Source organism: Metopolophium dirhodum, chromosome 7 (assembly GCF_019925205.1).
Source record: "Metopolophium dirhodum isolate CAU chromosome 7, ASM1992520v1, whole genome shotgun sequence".
Classification (NCBI taxonomy): Eukaryota; Metazoa; Arthropoda; class Insecta; order Hemiptera; family Aphididae; genus Metopolophium; species Metopolophium dirhodum.
This window is the reverse complement of record NC_083566.1, coordinates 10,982,203-11,002,322: the sequence shown is the minus strand read 5'-3', so window position 1 is coordinate 11,002,322 and position 20,120 is coordinate 10,982,203. Positions and strand designations below refer to the sequence as shown.

Sequence of the window (20,120 nt, the reverse complement as noted above, 5' to 3'; positions counted from 1 at the left end):
CGTATCCAACAGTGAATTCCACCAGTGAGCGTTAATTTTGCAAAATGTTCAAATTTATATAACTTGTAAGTTGATTCTATAGTTTATAGGATTTGGAATAGCCGAACGCATGCAAAAAAAAGTTGCAATTTCAGGAGAATTAATTGTATTTATAACTATTTATTATTATTAAAAATAGGTAGTTAAAAAAATTATTAATCAAAAACTTGTGCTGTGCCTCCAGAAATTGTTACCACCTAGTCTGTGCGAAAATTTAAACATGATGGTATTTTCTTTATATTATGCTTTAAATAATATAAAACAGAAATAATTGTATGATATATTTAGGTACCATGTATATTGTATATATTTACTGTCTTACCTACTTCAGTGATGTGCCTAGGGAGGGAGGAGGGGTGTTTAACCTACGTTATATTTGGTCAAAAAGGTTTATGTACGATACTACGATATGAATTTAGAGCTTCCGCAATGTGGTATTGGAGATTTCAAACTTGCCAATTGCCAAAAGTACTTTTTTTCATAAATGTACAAATATTTTAATAGGTAAACAAAAAAGTAGGTACCTATACTTGTAAAGTATTTTGTATACTTTTAAAATGTATTTGGATTTATATTAAACACTTTTGAAAGACAGTATTCGAATACGTTTGCTAATACAATATTAGAATATATGACACCAAGTATTTAAATACGAACCTATCTATTTTGAATACATTTTAAAACTATTCTTGACTGACTTTAGGTCAACCTATAGTACCTACCTGTTATTAATAAATATCTACCATGACTCAGACTTTAAAAATCTCAGCTTACTAAGATTTGTACATGTATTCATGTGCACAAATTGTCCGGTCTGTTCCTAGTTATATTTTGAGGAGTCCGGCACTTAATACATTTAACAAGTAAGCATACTGTCATAATGGTGTATCATGTATTGACTATTGAGTATTATATACAGTAGGTTATTAGTCATGAGAATATGAGATAGGTACCTATATATTACAGAATGTAGTAGGTGCCTGTAGAAATCTTGTTAACGTTTGTTATAATAATAATAATAACAATAATAATAATGATAATAATACAAAGTCGTTTACCATTATTATATATGAATGAATGAGAATTTAAGAAGTATAATATGTGTTACCTATATTGAATAATATACAAGTTCGGTTCAATGCCCATTATATCAATTGGAAATTTGTCATGGACCATGGGGCTCCGCGTATTAAATTTATATACATTATGTCATTATACATATATCATTATATCAAATATATTATGTAGGTATAAATGTATAATACATATTTTATGTGAATCGTGTTCGTGATGTAGATAATAATATATTAGCAGATATTTGGACAATTAGACTTCCTGACTACTCACTTATAGTACCAAATTGCAAATATATATGCAGGTACCGTACCTACCTCGTCTCAATAAAACTAAAAAATAATAGTAATATAGATTATAGATATAGGTACTTAACGATCAGTGGTGTAAGTACACACGAAAGGCGGGGTTTGGTCTATGATTTTGGCTTTTTTAACTACCTAGGTACATAATATAAACAAAATATTTTTATATAGCCGATATTATATTATTATTATTATTATACATTATACATAATACATAAATATATATTTGTATAGGTACACATAATCCCCTACCCCACCCATCTATTAGAAATTTACATGTACGCATGTTACGGATTTGATTTGTCCATGGTGGGAGGAGGGGGGCAAAATCCTTTTGGTCCAAAAATTTTACTTTTAACGATTTTCCCATTTAGGTCTATCTATACAGAAACATGTATCCTGTAGTAAAATGTGTAGGCTTTGTTTTTAACTTATAATCATTAATTACTCTGAACTTGTATACAGATTTTTGAAATAAATCATTATTTATAGGTATCTAGTTTATGACGTTTATGGGAGGGCAGAGACACGCTATCCCCCCTCCCCCTAAACATAGGTACGCTCTGATTCTAACAGTGCCCAAACTTGGTATATCATATGCCTATCGCAGGTGCCAGGTTCTATTATTTAGAAGTAGGTATATAGAGCCGTGCAGGTCGGCGTTCATTAATTGCTCTGATGTTTCTGGTCCACCCGAATTATACATCTTTTGCACCGATAGATTTATCACAAATTAAATAGGAGTAGGTATACATTGATTGTTTCAGGAAAATATTATAAAGAAAATATTTACAAGAATTCACTATAATATTTTTAGATATTTTATTTTAATTAAACATACTAAATATTATGTTTATGTTAAAAGTTAAGTGGACTACATTTTTAAACTAAATTGTAAACAAAATACAAAAAAAATAAATTTTTAAGTTTTTAAAATACAATTTGCAAATTGCAATGTTCAACTGTTCAAGTACCTAATCAAGTGTAAAAGTTCTAAATTGTCTTAGTTAAAATAAATTACTAAGAATTTGATAATTAGTGTTGAAAAAAATTAATCTGAAACCAAAAATATATTTTGAGATAAATACGTTCATTGTTCATTATTAAATTGTTTATTTTTTTGTAACGGTAACTACTGACTTCACAAATTTATTGGAACATACCTATTAATAGTGCCGTTTTATAGCTTGAAAAATCTTCAATATCTATTTTAGATTCTGAGTGGAGCGATGAATGTATTGATTATACAATGTGTTTTTATGTGTTTATCGTGTACACGATAAGTAGTCGAAATAATGCTTCAATTTTCAACTATAGTATCTTATTCGATGGGAAAGTGAATCTAGTTGATGCATAATAATTATAACAGGCTAACAATTTAAAATTACCAGTAGTTTTCAAAAGCGCCGGAAAAAAAAATTAAGGAAAAATGGTAATTTTTTTGCAACATCGGTTTTCGATGTAAGGTGTAACTCTTAATACAAATATATCTTTTCTGAATGTTTATATTAGCATTTTCTATACACCATAACATTTTTAGCTGTTAATGGGCGGATATGATGGGGTCTTAAGCTTAACTGCAATTTCTAATATCTCACATTTTTTATACTTCTATACCCGAATTGGTAAAATAAATCCAACTATGCTATCATTTCAAGTAGATACTATTTTTTTTAGATATTATTTTTAAATGATTGTCAAAAGCAAATTTACTATTTAGTACAATAATTATTACACACATAAAAAATATGTGAACACAAAATGTTTTCTATTTTTTTATATATATTTTTTTTAGAAAATCACATTGATCAAAATATGTAATCAAGTATCTATGCTTATGCCATATATTATAATATTTAATAACCAAAAACAAACTTATATTAGTTTTTCTTTTTACAAAATAAAAATATAAATAAATTGTATTCAAATACTTACAATAGATTCATTTTGATGTAAATACTAATTTTAGAATCAGTGGTACCAGCATAACAAGTAAAACTAGAGTAATTATCATATGGGAAGGGAAACAACTTACACAAGACAATTATCTATCTTACTTTATGGAATTTGTACAGATGAAAAGGTACATAATATATTTTGGAAAAAGAGAGTTTATTTGTTTACAAGTTATTTATTTACCTAAACCACCCATTAAATTACCAAGACCCCCTCCAGCACCTTGTTGTAACTGCCGCATAACATTTTGCAATCCTGGCATTCCACCTAAAAGTGTTATTTGTTAATTAATAAAAATAAATATTAGTATGTCAACTAAATAGCCAGTGTTGTGTCAACAGAAAAAATTGCAAATCATAAGGTTTTCATATTTACAAAAAAACAAGATCACTTTACTAAATTTTAGAATTTTATAAAATTGAATTGTTTTATGCATAAATATACCAATTTGCTGCAAAACCCTGGGATCCATCATTTTTGTGATTTGTTGATTAAGCTTGGCCATTTGTGATGGATTGACATTTTTGGACATATCACCGCTCTTGAATAATCCCTTGATTCCACCCATTTTTTTTACAACTCCAGCAAACTTTGTATATTGAGATATAAGCTCTCGTACTTCACGTTCTGTAACACCGGCTCCCTGGGAAACTCTAATTATACGTCCTGGTTGTTTTGTAAACAATTTTGCTCCATCTCGATGGTCGAGTTCTATCATATAAATATAAGCATAGGGTTTTTTTATTGTACAGTTAATTATAAATTTTATATTTAATAGTATTGAAATAATTTACCTCCATCATTCATACTGTCCATAATTGTCATAAGCTTTTTTAATCGAGCCATGGATTCCATTTCACTACCTTTAGATAAGAAATCTTGACTAAATCCTGGTATCATACCCTATAAAAAAAAGGTAAGTCTCTTTAACAATAATTTTAATTATAGGAAATCAAAAAATTAACCATGATTTGTGAAAATGGACCCATCTTCATAATGTTTTGAAATTGCTCGTACATATCTCTAATTGTGAACTGCCCGTGTTTTATTTTCTCAATTAACTCTTCATTATCTTCTAGTTTTAATTCATTCACTTTGTCGATGAGTCCTTCGATATCACCCATACCAAGCAGTTTGGAGACGAACGGCTTTGTTTTGAATGGTTCAAAATCATCTATGTGTTCTCCAGTACCAATGAAAATAATTGGACTCTTCGTAGCTGCCACGCTATTTCACAAATTAAACAAATCATAAGCGTATTTTACTGACACAAAATCCAATAGCCATTAAAACCAAAATTAACAAACAATAGATGAAACAAAAAGTTTCTAAAATATAATTATTCAATTTAAAAGAAATGAATAGCAAAAAAAAAAATGTATTTCAATTAATTACGCGCTAAGTGCTCCTCCTCCTTTTGCATGGCCATCAAGCTTAGTGATCACTACAGAACCAATGTTGACTTTATCTTTAAAAGCTCGAGCCTGCCCTTCACAAGCTTGACCGATTGTTGCGTCCATAACGAATACAATGTTATCAGGTTTCTAAAATAGATTATCTTTATTGTATGATATTTTAATGAAATATAGAACATTTTATTTTGAAGTTTTCTCACAATAGTATTTGACACTTGTAACATTTCTTCGAATAAAGAAGCTTCCTGTTTATGCCGTCCACTAGTGTCAACAACAATTATTTCAAAACCTTCTTTTTTGAACATATCTACACCATCTTGAGCTATCACAACAGGATCTACTTCTGTATAACTGAAATAATAATCAACATATTTTAATAACTGAAAATTATAAAATTTAGATATAAGACAACTTGTATAGACATTTAAGATATAAGTAATAATTAGCGATTAACTGAAACAAATAAATAAGAGTTAAATAATTGTACACACCTTCCGTAAAACGGTATTTGAGCTTTAGTAGCGTTCTGTTTCAACTGATCATATGCTCCAGCACGAAAAGTATCCGCACACACGAGACAAGTTTTCCAATTTTTTTTTAGATAGTAGTATGCCAACTTGGTACAAGTTGTTGTCTTACCAGAACCTTGTAGACCGACAAACATGATTATGTTTGGTCGGCCTTTTACTGGCTGGTAAGATTTAACACCAGGATCTACCAACTGAAAACAAATCAGGATGAGTGAGAGATTGAAACAAAGTAACCGTCAAGTTGCAAGTGTGCATTGTCTTACTTTCACTAGTTCTTTGAACACTGCGCTCTGTATCATGCGCCTCTTGTTTAGACCTCCAGCCATCTCGTCAAAATCAATGACATTACGTACATTCTCCCTGAGTTTTTTGACAAGCATAACATTGACGTTGGCTTCCAGCAGAGCCGCACAGATGTCTTTCAGCATGGAGTTCAACACCTACGGCAGACATACATAATTCGAACTTAATACATTTTCAATATGCACTGTAAACTATTAACGTACCTCCTCATTGATGACACTGGCATTATTCAGACCCCGAAGGGCTGAAGTGATCTTGCGGCCCAAATCGGCCAAAACCATTTTGACGCTGGCTTACCCCAAAAAAAATATATTAATAAGCGTACTAGTCCATATAGAAAACTTGTTTTGAAATTTCACTTTTTATCATCAATTTGATAACAACTCTTCTACGTACACCACAGACTATCTCTTAGTCCAACTGTGTCGTAGCTGATACAGTGTTGCCTAATAAGTGCATAAATAGTTGTAAGTTATATCAGCTTTTGGATCAAAATCAATAATTTTACTATTTAGTGCGTCAAATGTTATCATAGTGGTTATCAAATTTAAATCGTGGAATAACTATCATAATATTACTATTACTAATTACTTTGCTCCCAAAAGGCCAAAATCCCAACTCCCAAGTCTCAAGCCCAACACGAGTCGCCACCACACGTCTCAATTTTTCAGTATTTACAAATTTACAATATAATGTTTACTATAATCCCAATATTATAAATTATAAAATACAATATTGTTAATTTGTTCACTTTGCGCTATCTGTACTTAGCTACTGAAGTACCGCACTCAGTACTTGGCTGTCGTAAAATAAAATGGTACATAATATTAATGTAACTTCGTAACATAGTGTTGAAAGGTTTTATATTATATTTGTATTATTAATAATGATTTTTAAATATATTTTTCTGTGACGAAATTTGTTTCAAATGTCTTCAATGTTTGAAATAACTGATTTACAAAGTATGTGTACATGCATTTGCCTTCTTCATCACCATATTATGTATAAATAAATATATAATTTTTTTCCAACAGAAATCGGAGTTGGCTTGGCTGGTTTTGGAATATCGTTTCTATTCCTGGGCATGTTGTTGCTGTTTGACAAAGGACTTTTAGCCATTGGCAATGTGAGTACCTACACAAATTTATATAAAATGATGACAATTTCCTGTCCTTGATATTACTTTTTTTCAAGTTAATTTGTGCAAATATGTGCATGAGTAGAAGGTATAAGTTTTAAAATTATCTAATTTATTTATGTTTAATTATTTCATTATTTATTTAGATATTGTTCATAGTGGGTCTTAGTTGTGTTATTGGTGTACAACGAACTTTAAAGTTCTTTTTCCAAAGGCAAAAAATCAAAGCATCTTTGTCATTTTTTGGAGGGATATCTGTTGTTCTTTTTGGATGGCCAATTGTAGGAATGCTATTGGAAATTTATGGATTTATACTTCTGTTCAGGTAAGTTTGCTAGCCTTTCTACAGTACATATTTGTTATCACCCTGCCACTGAGCGGTTTAAAATGTGATTATCCCATCTACGGTAACCTTACCATCAGTTGCAGTTTTAATTTAAAATTTCGATATGCATGATCAATATTTCTCTGTAGATATCTACATATTTTATGTGTAAGATTGAAAAATGTTAAATATTTCTTCTAATATTTAAAATTGTAGTTGGTATTATGTTAGTATGTAGTCGGCTTGTTGCTGTAGATATGTGTAATTTCAAGTCTACACAGCATTCCTACCTTCGAAATAATTTTTAGATACTGTTAAAAATAAATATTAATAAAAATCAATTTATATAAATCATTTTCCACAAAATATAATATTTACTAGCGCACATTTTCTACAACAAAAACATATCTATGAAACAAATAAGAATTAATTTAAGCCGTTCAAGGATTAACAGGAAATTATCCTATCTTTTTGTATTTATTTACATCTAATTCTTAACTATGCTACTATCAGGCCCGGATTGGGCCTGCAAGCTACCGAGTAAATTTCAAAGTGGCATAAGACGGTCATGAGGTTTGGTTATAATTTTATTTCTATGTAATAATAAGATGTTAGTACAAAGTACAAACATTAATGGAAAATATTTTGAATTAAATTATTGAACCGCTTAGTAGCTAATTGCTGTAATCATACATAAATAATCATAAAACTCAGTGGGCTACTATTAATAGTAAAGAAAATATTATCATTATTTACTTTTCATTTAAAGTTTTGTAACAATATATAAAACATTGCTCTGCTCAGAATCTAAAATACAATAAGTACCTACAACAGTGGTAGGGTAAAAAATGTTCATTAATTTAACAAGAATAGAACAAACATGCACTTATCATATCAGATTCAAAACAGCTTATTCTAATAAATATTTGAATTTACATATAAATCTGATCCCTAATTATTAAATTTTAAGTATTAAACAGATTATTTGTTTTTCAGTGGTTTCTTTCCAGTAGCAATAAATTTCATGCGCCGAGTACCATTATTGGGAACTTTACTCAATTTGCCTGGCATAACTGGAGTGAGTTATTAATAAAAAAAAAAAAAATTAATTATGTGAGACTAATATATTACTTATTGACTTTGTTTTAGCTGTTAGATCGAGTGGCAGGTGATACGAGACGAACGATGGTATGAATAACCATTAAAAATATTACAAACAAATTAATTAATTCATAAAAATGTTATGTGTAATATTTTTTTAATGTAAATAAATAAAAGTAGATTGTTTGAAGATGTATATGTAATTAAACTTACATTTTATTAAATAATTATACAGTATTTATGAAAGTTGTAAAAAATATATTTTTTTTTTTAAATTTATCTCTTTAATAGAATATAATTCTATATGTAGTTAAATGATAAAAATTTGTTTGAAATTTTATTAAACTTAACATTTTATTTATAGGACTTCAATTGATGTTTTACTTAAGTTATTACGTCATAATTCCTACTAACTGGACATTCCTGGGCTACTTGCTTCCAGTTACCTATTTTTTATGACATAAACATAATTCAGTATATTATAATATTACCAGTAAATTTAATTTCATTGATAATATATTTTGTTTTATAAATTCTCTGTATTACTAATTTATTTTCATTATATACAAGTAATTTTTAAGTTACCATATTAGTTAACCTAATGGCACAACGTTTGATTTGATACAAATATATATTAAACATTATAATTATTATTTTATAAGCCAACTGTGTACTATAAATTTATAAGTATAATAATATGACATATGTGTAACTAAATCATTAAGCACAAAAACCCAATTAGTTAGATTAGGTTAGGTAATTTATGTAATTATACATTACATTTGCATTTTAATCATTTTCAATATTTTTTAACGAGTAGACATCAATTATAAAATATTATGTATAATTTAGTCACTTATTCTTTGGATATTTGCATCCTTCTTAAAATCTTTAAATTAAATTAAAACTATTATGATTCTGCTCCTAATTTTAATAGTAGTCTGGTAGAGTGGAGTATTATTTTCTAGTGCTCATAAAAAACTCTAAAAACATGTTTAAAATATTTTGCATATTTTATTATATGATTAGGTATATTATAATACTATTCAATAATAGCTATCTTATAAAGTTCAAACTAATTTTGAAAAACTGTTTAGTTTTTTTGGTGTTTTGTTGTTTTTAGCAACTTGCTCATCTTTTTCTTTTGCAAGTGAATATCTTTCTTGTTTTGACATAATGCGTTATGATATATTTGGTTAATATTTGACTGTGTATTGAGCAACCAATCTTTTACAAAAATGTTGTTTATTTATTTCTTAAATAACTACAAATTATGTTAGGAAAATGTATATGAAGTTTTTAAATTGAAATGCAACATTACAAACATAGATATTCTACAGTATAATCTAGTACAGTGCTTCTCAATTTTTTTTGTCACGAGGCTCCTTAAATTTAATGTAAAACTGTCAAGGCCCTCTTAATCAAAATTATTAATTGTTTTTTCTAAATTAGGTATATACTAAAATTATATGTACAATTTCACACAGATAAATTATTACAATGTATAGTAAATGAATATAATGTTTTAATATACTTTTGAAAAATATTAATAATAGTATTACAATTTAAGTATTTAAACTTTTTCCATAAACGCTTAAAGTCTATAGAAAATAAGCACTGATCTAGGATGACCATATAAATCTATCAACCATTTAGCATTTAGATATGTTTCTATCCCCAGGATCTCTGTTAATAATATATAATAATATATAGGTAATAGCATTGATTTTATAATATACTATAAATACTTTGAATATAATTATAAAATCAATGGTGATAGGTACAACTGAGTAATAAATGCTTATAAAAAGGTATTCAAAATATATGCATTTTGGTAACACAGGTAATATGAATACTAGTATTAACCTCAATATCAACATAGTATGAATTGTATTTAAAATCAATATATTAATTAATAATTAATAATTATTATTTGTTAATTGTAACACTTTCAAAGCATTATGTATGATAATTTAGTGAATTAACTCACATTTTTGAATTTTTCATATATTTTTTTTTAATAGGAAATTTAAAAATGACAATATTTAATAATATTAATAATTGTATTTGATTAAAAGAAAGTATTTAAATACATGCATATTAATCATTTAGAACATTATGAAGTCATTATGCAATGAAAAATTTTGAATTTTATTCCTTAAATCATAAAATATTTTCAATTTTCTATAGCTTTGGTTTACAAAACTGTTCATTTATCGGCCTCTTTAGGACATACAGCGCTCCCGGTGGTGACGACTATCTGTAGTAAAATTTTCAAACAAGTAACGACACCTTATCAATACACCTTAATTTGACCAATCGAGTGTCTGCTAAGTTTGTTGATATTTGATAGTTGATTTATTATTTACTGCTTTCGAGATTTAGAAAAGAATCGTTAAAATATTTGAAAATTCTACCATAGGACATAGACATGAGTATATCATGAGTACTGATCGTTTGGCGTTGATTTTTAAATAGTATTGACTAATCACCACGAAATAAGACATATCTTTATTCGTGATAATCAGTAATCACTATTCACTATAGAGTTTCGATTTAAATACGTATTGAATTCGAAAGTTGAAACATCAAATTTACTCATTTACATTTTACACAAAATACCCATCTTCTATCTGTTGACTGTTACACTACTCGAAAACTTGAAAATGGCCTGGCAGCCAAACATCACCACAATGGCTAAGCAAAACAAATCGTCAATGCACGTCGAATACGGTAACCTTATTAATGAATTAGAACAATACATGCCACAATTCAAAGCGACTATCAAAGATCTACAAGAGCCCTCTCAATCGTTTGTTACGAATTTCTACACGGATGTGTTCAACGAATTCTTCTGTGATGTGAATAATTTGATCGAGGTAATTTTCATTATCATTATACATTACATTTCATAAAATAGTTATTCTATTCTTCAACTAGATAAGTGTATATTAACTCAAGATTCAGTGAAAAGTTGTTTAAATATTTTTATTTATATCCACGGTTATTCTGTAGATCCATATCAATCAAAATCTCACGTACCATGAAATGTACAGTGAAACTGTGCCAATATTGAACATGTGCACAGCTTTGAAATATATTTACTCGAAATTGGGAATTGATGATTTTGGTTTGAATGATATTTGTGATCCGAGTGAGTTTTTGCTATTATTATTATTTATTAGGCATTAAGGCTTAAGTAATTATTGTTACATTAATTAACTATCTTTAATTGTGTCAAAGATTTATAAAATACTGAGTACTACAACTGTTATTTTTATTTTGAGATAATGTCAGCATAACAATTTCTATCACATTTTGTCAGCAAACTTTTCAAATTCGGTAAGCCTTTCCTTTTATAAAATGTACTAAGTGTTCATTTAATCTAATATCCAATGTAGGTTTTTTTCGTTTTAAATAATTACAACCAATGAAATTGGTAAACAATAATTCTTATTATTTCTTTAAAATTGTAATTATTGAAAAATCTTACACAAAGCATTAACTTAACACCTTGGTTAATTTTTAATAGACCATGCTTCCTTTCTTACATAGCAGTTTTAACTAGTTAAAATTATTTATTACATTTTACTATTCTGTACCGAATTTGATATAGGGAAGGAAGGAACCTAGTCTATGTATTAGTATCCTGTCCAAGCTTTTTAATATTTCTAAACTTGAAACTATATTTCAAAGGTTCAAAAAGAACATATCGTTTGCTGCAAACAATGATAAACTTCATTAAATATAGTGATGAAAAAATACACGAAGTTGATGCTAAAATGAAAGCCGTTAGAAATATGAAAGATACAATTGATAGTTTTAAGAAGCAAAAAGATATCATTGTGAATACAATTAATAAAAAGTCGTTAGACCGTATACAACGAGGAGCTGAAATAAAAACTGTAGGTATATATAATACATTTTTAATATTTAATTGATCATTTTTTTTTTTTTGTTTGTCAAATTATTTTAAGGTTGGCGAAGAAGTAAAAGATGGAAAGTCTGAATTGGCCAAAATTCAAAAACATCGAGATGATGTACTTAAAGAATTGGAGAAAGTGAAACAAGATCAAGACGATATTGAGAAAAAATGTTCAAAGTTGTGTGAACTAAAAGATAATGTAATGTATTTTTTTTAATTGTTATTGTATTATATAGAGCGTATAGAAATAATTGTACATACACTAGTAACTACATTTTATTATGTTGTACTACTGAATTAGTGAAATCAGAAATTACATTCTCTTCAAAAAAACTATAATATAATTACAGCGGTTCTTTACTTGTGGTCCACAAACCCCCAGGGTGTCCGCTGAAGCCTTAACACATAACATCATCAATAAGTGACATGGGTGCATTATTACAGTATTATTGGATTATTGCTTTTTTTTTCATATATAACATATTTTATTATATACGAGATAGACCTATTCCATCTTTATCACATCTAATGGTTAGATTTTTAGATATAATGAAATTCGATACAATTAAGTATTTACAGTGTTAGATACTATAGGTGGAGATTCTACACCAAAAATTTTATTATTAATATTTATTTATCAGTTTTTTTAGTTCATACGAAATGTACAGGCGTACAGCACAGTCGTATATTTACTGCCACCAAGTGCAGTCATCGATCAAACTCAATTATACTTTTAAATTACATTTTTGTAAAAAAATATTATTATAATTTTGGTTATGATTAGGCATATTTTTACATTTTAATGCAAATATGTATGCATATTTAAGATTTTTTAATGCATATAAATCTGCGCTTTATTTATAATGATGGACTGGGATGAACAGAAATGTGTGACCCCCTACCACACACTAAAAATATTAGACTTTTGACAGCATTCCATACATTTTTTCTTCATTTCAAAATCTAGTCTGCAATTTTAAAGCAGACCATACATATTTGTCTAAGATTGTAACTAACTTGACAATGTAAAAATAAAAAAATGTTTTGTAATAATTTCATATCTACCTACCAATCTATAAATATTAAAATGTATTATTTGAGTAATTAAAATATGTAAAAATTATTTAAGTAATTAAAAATAACAATGTATTAAATATTAATAAATATAAAGTTTGAGGGCTTTCTATACTGATATTATCATAGGCATTAAAGTTATATTATAATACTACTATTTAATGATTTTAGATCATAAGAGATATAAATGATCTTAGAGCACAAATTGTAGAGGCGCCAGATTTATTAAAAGCCGATCATGAACGTCTAAAAAGATTAAAAAATGAAATAACAGAAAAGAAATCTGCGATGATGGCGCAAGTTAGTGCTAAAAAACAAACTGTTATAATTCTGGAACAAGAACTAGCAGCACAAGAAAAACGATTACGTTTGTTAACAGATGTAACTGAAAAAAATGAAAGACTTTCGTAAGTTACAAATCATTTTGTATAATCACAACTTTAAATTCATTTTGATAAAAAAGACTTAAAAAAACACATTTTATTTCAGAATGAAAGAAATTGTATATTTTTTTATTTGTAAAATGTGAATTATGTAAAATATTTTTTAATTCAATTTTTTTAATCTGTTTTAGTAAATTAATCAATGGAATTGAAACAATGTCACAAACAAAATGTGAATTAGAAGAGTCTTCTGAAAATTTGAAGGAAAGAATTGAAATTCTGGAACGTGAACGAGCTGAAATAAATAACAAAATAAATAATTTTGTTAAAGAAATGGAGAGGGAACGCAATTCATACAAGTCTAAATATGATGTATTAAATAAGTAAGAATACACTATCAATTAAAGAATTTTTGATTTTACATTTCATTTCATTATACATAGATTTTAAATTTAACTTGGATGTGTACCTACTAACTAGGTTAGTATTGTAAATAGTTCTTTGTTTTTAAAGCTTATTTTTTGTTTTATTTAAAAAAAAAGATTAAGCCTATTTATATTCCATACCATTTGAACAAATAAAAAATTATTTTTATGATTTTTAGTGTTAGTATATTTTTATAATTATTAAATAGTTGTTAATAAGTTTAAACTTTTTAAACTATATTAAAATAGTACATTTTTTACATACTGTTTGAAGAATGCTCTATTAACCATTAATTTGTGATGTGTATGTTTCAGAGAAATTGACAGTATGATAAAACAATCCAGTTATCAATCTGAAACTATAAAGTCGTTAGAATTTGAGATTAACAAATGTAATTTGCATAAGAGTAAATTGGAAATTGATGTGATCACTATTATGAAGGATTTTGAATTTGCCAAGAATGCCTTGAACGAATTAGTAAGTTAAATAAATTGTTATTTTTTTTTAGTTTATGTTAACCAAAATTAACATTAAATGATGTTTCCTACTGATTTACAGCAAAATAATTTCCACTTGGAAACTATTAAAAATCTTATGCCTGATATGCAGAATGAACATTAAGACTATTAATATTTTTTGTAATTTTGACTTTGTCATGTGTATATGTTTGTTTTGATTCTGTTATATTTAATAAAAGTTTAAGTAATTTTATTGAAACTTTATGCTTCACTTAATTTACTTTACTCTTAATTAAGTGTTTACTGTAAAATGAGAAATGTCAAACATTATTCTAGTGTCTATTATGCTGTTATATTATTGCATTTCAAATTTTAATTGTAAAAAACTGTAAAGAAAAAATTATAATTTATAAATAGGATAATTATTTAATAACTATTTTTAACAATATTTTTATATAATAAAATATACACATTTTAAAAACATAATATAAACATTAAGAGTAATTGTTTTCATAAGTTTATAACCATTTAACTAATTTGGGCTGTAACATAATCTGAAATACAGATGTCTGATTTGCGGCAAATAATTGTCATTGGGCATACAATATTACAATAGAAAAATAATATTGCCCATAGATTTATTAGCATGATCAATTTGTAAATATCTTTGGCATAAATAAATAAAAGTTTTTTTTGGCCTAATTATTTGGTTGTATTATTATTATACAGTTGTTTTTAAAAATGAAAACATTTTTTGTTTCAAGGTAAAAGTGTTGGCAAAATTGGATATTTAAAACAAAAAAAATGATATTGATCATTATTTTGTTATTAAAAAAATATTAACAGTAGAGATTTGCACTTTTATATTATCTACCTATATTATTGTTTTGTATAAAAAATGATATTTTCAAAATATTTAACAAATTTTAATGTATACACTTAGTATTAAATCTTTTATAAACATATAATACAGGTATTCACACCATTTGGTGGCAAGTTCACTGTTCAGTATTGACTTTTAACTATTAAGTTATAGCATTGATTATATTTATACATATAGTATGATAAATATACCATGTATAATCAATGGTTATAGGTATGCAAATTCAAAAATCCATCTGCCAAATGAAAAAATATACTTTAAATTATATAATTGAATAGGTCAGACACTAATTGTCTCCTTCGCACTTTGGTCGCAACTCGTAATTGTTGTTTTGTGAACCAGGGTTATTATAAATTTAAATTCAACACATCCATTGTATTACACAGACACTCAACTGTATATCTATGCTAAAGAAGAAGTGCACTCAAACCACTGAACTAAATACATTAGTGACTCAAACACTATTATACAGTTGTTCAGTTTAAAAAAAAAAAAAAATATTTAATCAGTGGCTATTTCCACGTTAAATCTTTTAATCTGTGGTAAACCTAATAACATTATATATTATATTTTCACGTCCTGTCCCCCCGACCAGTCGTTAACTCGTAATATTCTGTGGTTATATTACAGAATAAAATAATATTATTATAGGTAATTTATATTAATTTATTTATTTAAATTAATAATGATAGAATATAAATTATTGAAAGTGAAAATAGCCACTGCGTATTATATTATAATACAATAATACATACATTTATAGTTTATTAGTTTGTACTCTGTAGGCATCAAGGTATTTTACTGTAATAAGCAAGCATTTGATGTATTTTCATTTTTTACGTCACTTTTGGCGCGTAATCGTTTGGAAAAACAATTTCATAAATTATGTTTGGGCCCGGCTGTGACCATAGATAATAATATAAGAAAATCTTATATGACTGTGACCTCTACACACGTCGTTTGTACGAATTTTACCGTGATAACAGTTTTGTGATATTTGATAAGCATCAGTTTTTGTAATTTAGAAGGACAATATTTTTTAATTTAATATTTATTTGTATTTTGCAATACGTCTAGCAATAATTATTTATTCAATTTTCTCGGCTTCGTCCCAGGCACCGTAAGTATATACTGAGAGTCCAGACACGATAATTTCAATTCTATACTTTTGGGTTTTTTAGGTGAGAAAAAATGTCGTTTTTGAGTCCGTTCTTCCGGAACCCGATAACCGATTTCACAGGTCCAATTATGTCTGCGCAGACGGGCGTACGCTGTGCAGATTTTGAAATGAAGTTGATGAACTGTTATGAAGCTTATGGGTATCCGAAAGGCATGGAAGTATGTCAAGCGTACTATGACGATTTCAAAGAATGTTGCACAAGAGATAAACAGGTACATTGATTGATCTTGTTATTGTGCAGTGGTTATACATTTTTAATCATCAGTAGTAATTTGTTCAAATATAAGTTTAAAATCAAAAACAATAGGATTCATTTGTTAATTAAACTATACATTTTTTTCTCACATATATGTGTATTATGTCTTAATTAAAGGGTTTGTGCTATACATCTGAGAATATTTTGGAGTGATTATAGTTGCATACATAATCAAGCTTTTTTAGGGCCCAAATTAGTGCCCTATATTTGAAGCTATGCAGTAACGTATCCAGAATTTTCAAAATGGGTGGGAGGTGGATACATACCCTCCTAGGCACATACAAATATACTATAATACATAAATAATAAAAATCAATTACTAATTGATAACCATTAATTGAATGCGGTCAACGGCAAGAGAGACATGGCGCTTAGGAGCCATTTGCACTATCGTGCTTCATGGATTTTAGCCTGGATACCAATCAAATGCAATTTTTGACCAAAATTAGATTCCAATTAGTTATCAGTTGCAGTCACCAAATATCTCAAATTAGGTGCATAACAATATAATATCTTACATAGAAAAAACTGTTAAACTTTGAAATCTCTTCAAATTTAATTAAAAATATTTTCATTCAGAATGATAATATTAGTAATTAAAAAAATAAATGTCTGAATATAATTATTATTAAGTGTAAAATATGTTCTTGTTACTGGTTTATTATGCTTTCTAACGTAAATTTAAAATGTTCAATACTTTTTTAGTAGGTAGTCTAGACAGTGTAGTAACATAATATCAGTACAAAAAAACTCTTTAAATTTAAATGTCTCTTATTTAAGTTTTTGTATTCTAAATCCTATTAGTTACAAATCTTTTAATTTTGTTAATCGTTGTATTGTTTTCCATATTTCAATATTCTATAAAGTATAAGAATAACTAGTTTATAAAATGACCAATTTCCTAAACAGTATTGGTTTTAATTTCTAATTATTTGATCGAATTTTTTAATAACATTAAGTATTCACGATTTTCTACTATAAATTATAGCATGTGAGTTTTTAGAAATATATAATTACTATAGTCAATAATGATGTAATAACTTTAGAATTTCTTAATTTCTTGTTTGTAGATGTCTAGAGTACAAGCAATTCAAAATGAACGCGAGCGTCAAGCCAAACCTGAGTATGAAAAACCCCCAGTAATGCACGCATTTTAGAATATATGCTTACATAATGTATTTGTACTACATACATATTTTATAATGAATAAAACTGTTTTAATAATTATAATAGGTTATCTTTAATTTTAGCTCGTAAAGATAAACATGTTTAGGTCCTTATTGTATAAAAAAAAAATATAAATACAAATAGTTAAATTAATTTCCATTGGTTTTAAATCGTTTATTGTTAGAATTGCCATCATCGTTCCTTCGCTTGTTATATCTTTTTCCTCCCTTATTCTTGTTCTTTTCTTTTTTCATTTTGTCTTTCATGTTGAGGACTCCTTTCATTTCTTTGGTCATTTCGTTCAATACAGTTTGTTCAACGCCCTCTTCTGGCAATGAGAACTTGATGTCCAGATCATTCACTTTTTCGGCAAACTCCTCCAATAGGTCTTTGGCAGCTTTCACGGGCTTCAATCGAATCCACGCTAATTTTTCATTTTCGACTATTTTCACAAAGGCAACTTGCCATTCAAATTCAGCACAAATTGCTTTAATACTATCAACTGTAACAGATGCATCCACGTTATCAACTTTAAGTAAATATCCTTTTTTAAAATATTTCTCCGTTTCCGCTTTTATTTTCTCATCTTTTTTTGCCAATTTATCTTCATACTCTTTTTTCTTCTCTTCGAGAAAATCTTTTTCCCACATGCGTTCCAGTTCGACGTCTTTGTATTTAATAGATTCTTGTTTTAAAAACTTTTCAGCTTCTTCTTTGGTATTAAATGTAAAATAAAGGGTACCTTTGAACTCTTTGGTTTTGAGTCTTCGAGGTGTGACTTTAGTAATGATCTTGTCACCAAAAGTGGAGGCAAATTCCAACAGTTCGTCCATAGTAGCCGTTCTTGGGAAGCCTTTGCAGTAGATGGACCGCGCAATCATCTCGTTCAAGAACTCTTGGTCGGCGACTGGTACGGCACACTCCGCTTTGCGTCTGATTTTTTCACCAGACTCCGACACCTCCAAAATGCTGTCAGTGGCATTTTTGACGGCTTGTGCAATCACTGCTGAGTCCTTGCTCAGGGATGCCAGTCTTTTGAACGTCAACAGCACATCAATTTTCACCCAGCCGTCATCATTTTTAATCTCATTTTGTAGGAACTTGTCATAAGGGAGATTGGTGTCGCTGAAGTAGAAACTGAGCTGCTTAACAATGTTCCGCTCAAGGTTTGCGGGTATGCTAGCAGTTGGCTGTTCTACTTTCTTATCAACTACTGTCTTATTTTCGGTTTTGATAGTTTTCAATTCGGCCGGTAATTCTACTTTCACGTCGATTACAGTAGGAACCACTGTCTCGTTTTCAGTTTTGATGGTTTTTGACTCAGCCGGTAATTCTAATTTCTCGTCAACTACAGTAGGAGCCACTGTCTCGTTGGTTTTGGACTCGGCCGGTAATTCTGATTTCACGTCCACTACAATAGGAACCACGGTCTCGTTTTCGACTTTTACGTTGGAGGTACTCATCGCTGTCGTGGTCAACTGTGTATAAAATAATAACATACAAAATAAAATTAATACTTGCGGTCAGTTGTAGATTATTTATTTAATTGTTATTTGAACGTACCTGTAAAACGATAAACGGAGATTCCAAAAATAATAACAAGGAAAACGATCCAAAAAACGACTGTTACGTGATACCTAATTATGAATTTCGGAGGATGGCGTGAGTCTGTGTTCAAGTAATTATAGATGTACCAAGACGTCGTTAATAAAAAAAATTGCAAATATGTAGAACTTTCAGACGTGTTTGTTTTTTTATATATTTATTTAAAACACAGCCGTCGTCCGCAGCGCATATAATAGTACTGGAAAGTGTACAAATAGTTGTAGGTAGTTGTTGTAGTCAGTACACGAGGTTATAAAGTAAACACTTAAAAGTTTAGTTTAGACTCAATCACAGTCAGTCGGCAGTCCGCTATTATCGCTATCATCGACCAGATAACATTTTGTTTGAGGTTAACCACGACCATAACACGTCGGGTGTCCACGAGTCGTGACTTGGGGCACAGAACAATACACAGTCAACTTGTTCCACGTATTTCAAACCACGACAACAGACAAAATATATTTGTCATGTTTCAGGCGACGCCACTTTCAAAACGTTCTGGTGCGACGATCGATTTAGTCGAAAAAGACGAAAATGTTATTTTACTACGACCATCGAGATTGAATCTAAATCAGCT

At 28.3% G+C, this 20,120-nt stretch overlaps 5 protein-coding genes across 6 annotated transcripts; 3 read left to right on the top strand and 2 right to left on the bottom strand.

The window, feature by feature from the left end:
- Positions 1-3,246: 3,246 nt before the first annotated feature.
- On the bottom strand, positions 3,247-6,023 carry LOC132949384 (signal recognition particle subunit SRP54). The gene is made up of 9 exons (XM_061020247.1): positions 5,826-6,023; positions 5,583-5,759; positions 5,281-5,510; positions 4,990-5,140; positions 4,770-4,918; positions 4,340-4,601; positions 4,169-4,277; positions 3,819-4,085; positions 3,247-3,641 (listed from the first exon to the last, which is right to left on the bottom strand). Exons 1-9 carry the CDS (start codon positions 5,901-5,903, stop codon positions 3,550-3,552), a joined length of 1,515 nt encoding a protein of 504 aa, XP_060876230.1. The 5' UTR covers positions 5,904-6,023; the 3' UTR covers positions 3,247-3,549.
- A 159-nt stretch (positions 6,024-6,182) lies between these two features.
- LOC132949388 (vesicle transport protein GOT1B) lies at positions 6,183-8,845 on the top strand. The gene is made up of 6 exons (XM_061020251.1): positions 6,183-6,584; positions 6,657-6,748; positions 6,907-7,085; positions 8,082-8,163; positions 8,235-8,273; positions 8,551-8,845. The coding sequence occupies exons 1-6, from the start codon at positions 6,551-6,553 to the stop codon at positions 8,560-8,562; spliced, it is 438 nt and encodes a 145-aa protein (XP_060876234.1). The 5' UTR covers positions 6,183-6,550; the 3' UTR covers positions 8,563-8,845.
- A 1,697-nt stretch (positions 8,846-10,542) lies between these two features.
- LOC132949385 (uncharacterized) lies at positions 10,543-15,155 on the top strand. Of its 2 annotated transcripts, none has more exons than XM_061020248.1 (8): positions 10,543-11,065; positions 11,202-11,340; positions 11,883-12,091; positions 12,164-12,310; positions 13,357-13,592; positions 13,760-13,951; positions 14,309-14,471; positions 14,553-15,155. In XM_061020248.1, the coding sequence occupies exons 1-8, from the start codon at positions 10,853-10,855 to the stop codon at positions 14,613-14,615; spliced, it is 1,362 nt and encodes a 453-aa protein (XP_060876231.1). In that variant the 5' UTR covers positions 10,543-10,852; the 3' UTR covers positions 14,616-15,155. The 2 variants fall into 2 exon arrangements, with proteins under 2 accessions (XP_060876231.1, XP_060876232.1); XM_061020249.1 differs by having other exon boundaries at positions 10,930-11,065; positions 11,127-11,340.
- A 1,146-nt stretch (positions 15,156-16,301) lies between these two features.
- LOC132949389 (NADH dehydrogenase [ubiquinone] iron-sulfur protein 5) lies at positions 16,302-18,091 on the top strand. Its single transcript, XM_061020252.1, has 3 exons — positions 16,302-16,455; positions 16,517-16,727; positions 17,842-18,091. Exons 2-3 carry the CDS (start codon positions 16,527-16,529, stop codon positions 17,926-17,928), a joined length of 288 nt encoding a protein of 95 aa, XP_060876235.1. The 5' UTR covers positions 16,302-16,455; positions 16,517-16,526; the 3' UTR covers positions 17,929-18,091.
- On the bottom strand, positions 17,987-19,841 carry LOC132949386 (la protein homolog). The gene is made up of 2 exons (XM_061020250.1): positions 19,502-19,841; positions 17,987-19,416 (listed from the first exon to the last, which is right to left on the bottom strand). Exon 2 carries the CDS (start codon positions 19,399-19,401, stop codon positions 18,088-18,090), a length of 1,314 nt encoding a protein of 437 aa, XP_060876233.1. The 5' UTR covers positions 19,402-19,416; positions 19,502-19,841; the 3' UTR covers positions 17,987-18,087.
- Positions 19,842-20,120: the final 279 nt, after the last annotated feature.

What these genes read in the sequence shown, in the direction of transcription:
- LOC132949385 (XM_061020248.1), top strand. Translation starts at nt 10,853, where the DNA reads ATGGCCTGGCAGCCAAACATCACCACAATGGCTAAGCAAAACAAATCG. An exon ending in ATGTGAATAATTTGATCGAG is followed by an intron (nt 11,066 to 11,201) that starts GTAATTTTCATT and finishes GTTATTCTGTAG; the next exon opens with ATCCATATCAATCAAAATCT. An exon ending in AAATATGATGTATTAAATAA is followed by an intron (nt 13,952 to 14,308) that starts GTAAGAATACAC and finishes TGTATGTTTCAG; the next exon opens with AGAAATTGACAGTATGATAA.
- LOC132949389 (XM_061020252.1), top strand. Translation starts at nt 16,527, where the DNA reads ATGTCGTTTTTGAGTCCGTTCTTCCGGAACCCGATAACCGATTTCACA. An exon ending in GTTGCACAAGAGATAAACAG is followed by an intron (nt 16,728 to 17,841) that starts GTACATTGATTG and finishes TCTTGTTTGTAG; the next exon opens with ATGTCTAGAGTACAAGCAAT.
- LOC132949386 (XM_061020250.1), bottom strand. Translation starts at nt 19,401, where the DNA reads ATGAGTACCTCCAACGTAAAAGTCGAAAACGAGACCGTGGTTCCTATT.
- LOC132949388 (XM_061020251.1), top strand. Translation starts at nt 6,551, where the DNA reads ATGTCTTCAATGTTTGAAATAACTGATTTACAAA. An exon ending in TGAAATAACTGATTTACAAA is followed by an intron (nt 6,585 to 6,656) that starts GTATGTGTACAT and finishes TTTTTCCAACAG; the next exon opens with AAATCGGAGTTGGCTTGGCT. An exon ending in GGATTTATACTTCTGTTCAG is followed by an intron (nt 7,086 to 8,081) that starts GTAAGTTTGCTA and finishes TTTGTTTTTCAG; the next exon opens with TGGTTTCTTTCCAGTAGCAA.
- LOC132949384 (XM_061020247.1), bottom strand. Translation starts at nt 5,903, where the DNA reads ATGGTTTTGGCCGATTTGGGCCGCAAGATCACTTCAGCCCTTCGGGGT. An exon ending in TGTTCAAAGAACTAGTGAAA is followed by an intron (nt 5,511 to 5,582) that starts GTAAGACAATGC and finishes ATTTGTTTTCAG; the next exon opens with TTGGTAGATCCTGGTGTTAA. An exon ending in CAGGGTTTTGCAGCAAATTG is followed by an intron (nt 3,642 to 3,818) that starts GTATATTTATGC and finishes TAACACTTTTAG; the next exon opens with GTGGAATGCCAGGATTGCAA.